The sequence below is a fragment of the Monoraphidium neglectum genome (genome assembly GCF_000611645.1).
Source record: "Monoraphidium neglectum strain SAG 48.87 unplaced genomic scaffold scaffold04751, whole genome shotgun sequence".
NCBI lineage: Eukaryota > Viridiplantae > Chlorophyta > Chlorophyceae > Sphaeropleales > Selenastraceae > Monoraphidium > Monoraphidium neglectum.
In genome coordinates, this window is record NW_014008878.1 from 1 (window position 1) to 1,219 (window position 1,219).

The window sequence follows — 1,219 nt, forward strand, 5'->3', positions numbered from 1 at the left end:
GGTAAGGCCCAAAAAACTGTGGTGTGAGGGATTGTGATGGTCGAGCGGCCTTTTGAGTGCACATTCCCGCGTTTCAGGGTGATGCGTGCGGGCTACGCGCTCCAGGCTGCTTTGCTGTGCTAAGGCCTTCGTGGCCCCTCCAGCGCGGCTGCTGCACACAACCGAACGCGCGGGCGCCCGCACATACCGCCCGCAGGCCACCCCCTCCCCTCCGCCCCGCCCCGGCGCGCCCCGCCCCGCCACTGCCCCCGGCCGAACGCGCCTGCGTAGGAAGCAGGTGGTCCGCCGCGAAGCACACGGGCCCCTCCAGCGGCCGCAGCCACGCATCGCAGGGATCCTTGCCGCCGCCGAGGCCGCGATTCGCGAAGCCCTCGACGCACTCTTGCAATGCCTCGACGCCGGCGGCGGCGGCGGCGCCGGCGCCCCGCCGCCGCGGCCGCAGCCGCCGCGCCCAGCGGCGGAGCGTCGAGGGCGGGGGCAGCAGCGGCACGCGCGCGAGGCGCTTTGCGAGGCGCTTGGCTAGGGATAGGATGCCGCAGGAGGCAGCTGGGGGGGCAGCAGAATTTCGCATAAGGAGGGGGTGGAGGATTGCTTGACTGTGTGATCGCGGAGGTGGCGCGATCGGACGCGGCGGTTTTGAGAATGGGTGGGGAGAGCCAGGGGCCGCTCGATCCGCTGGGGTGTGGCCGAGTGAAAATGATGGTGTCGTGACGGCGGCAACACACAAAGCGGTGTCCTGCGCAGCCGGCAGCGGTGCATCCCCGTACCCGCCCACCTGTGTAGAGGGCAAACACCCAGAACACCCTATCCAGGTTGGCGCTGGCCTGTTGGGGATTGGTTCACGGCCATCTTTGGGTCTTTGGTTGGGGGCCGTGCGTGCCATGCAAGCGCCGTGTTCGCAATTGGTTAAGCCCTTCTCGCACCTTCGCGGCCCCTCGCCTGCAACACCCGCGGCGGCAAGACAGCCTCTCCCTCAAGGCCCGACCATGGACGCTCCCCGCACTTCCCCAGCCGTCCAGGTCAGCAGGCAGGGGGTGCCACGTAAAACACCCACAAGGGGGCATCTCGGCAACCCCCCACCCCCAAAACCCTGACCCCCTGGAGCCATCCTCCAAAACAGACTGCGACCCCAGAGCACCGCAGCCCCCCCCCCCACCCAGTCGTGGATGAGCCCCGCCGCGGCCCTGAGGGCGAACATGATGGCGGCCCTGCCCAGCGG

General features: G+C 69.5%; 1 protein-coding gene across 1 annotated transcript; it reads right to left on the minus strand.

Annotated features, from left to right (window-relative positions):
- Positions 1–73: 73 nt before the first annotated feature.
- MNEG_14771 (hypothetical protein) lies at positions 74–1,198 on the minus strand (the record flags this gene model as incomplete). Its single annotated transcript, XM_014036756.1, has 3 exons — positions 74–546; positions 776–824; positions 1,157–1,198. The coding sequence occupies 3 exons, from the start codon at positions 1,196–1,198 to the stop codon at positions 74–76; spliced, it is 564 nt and encodes a 187-aa protein (XP_013892210.1).
- Between the last annotated feature and the right edge of the window lie 21 nt (positions 1,199–1,219).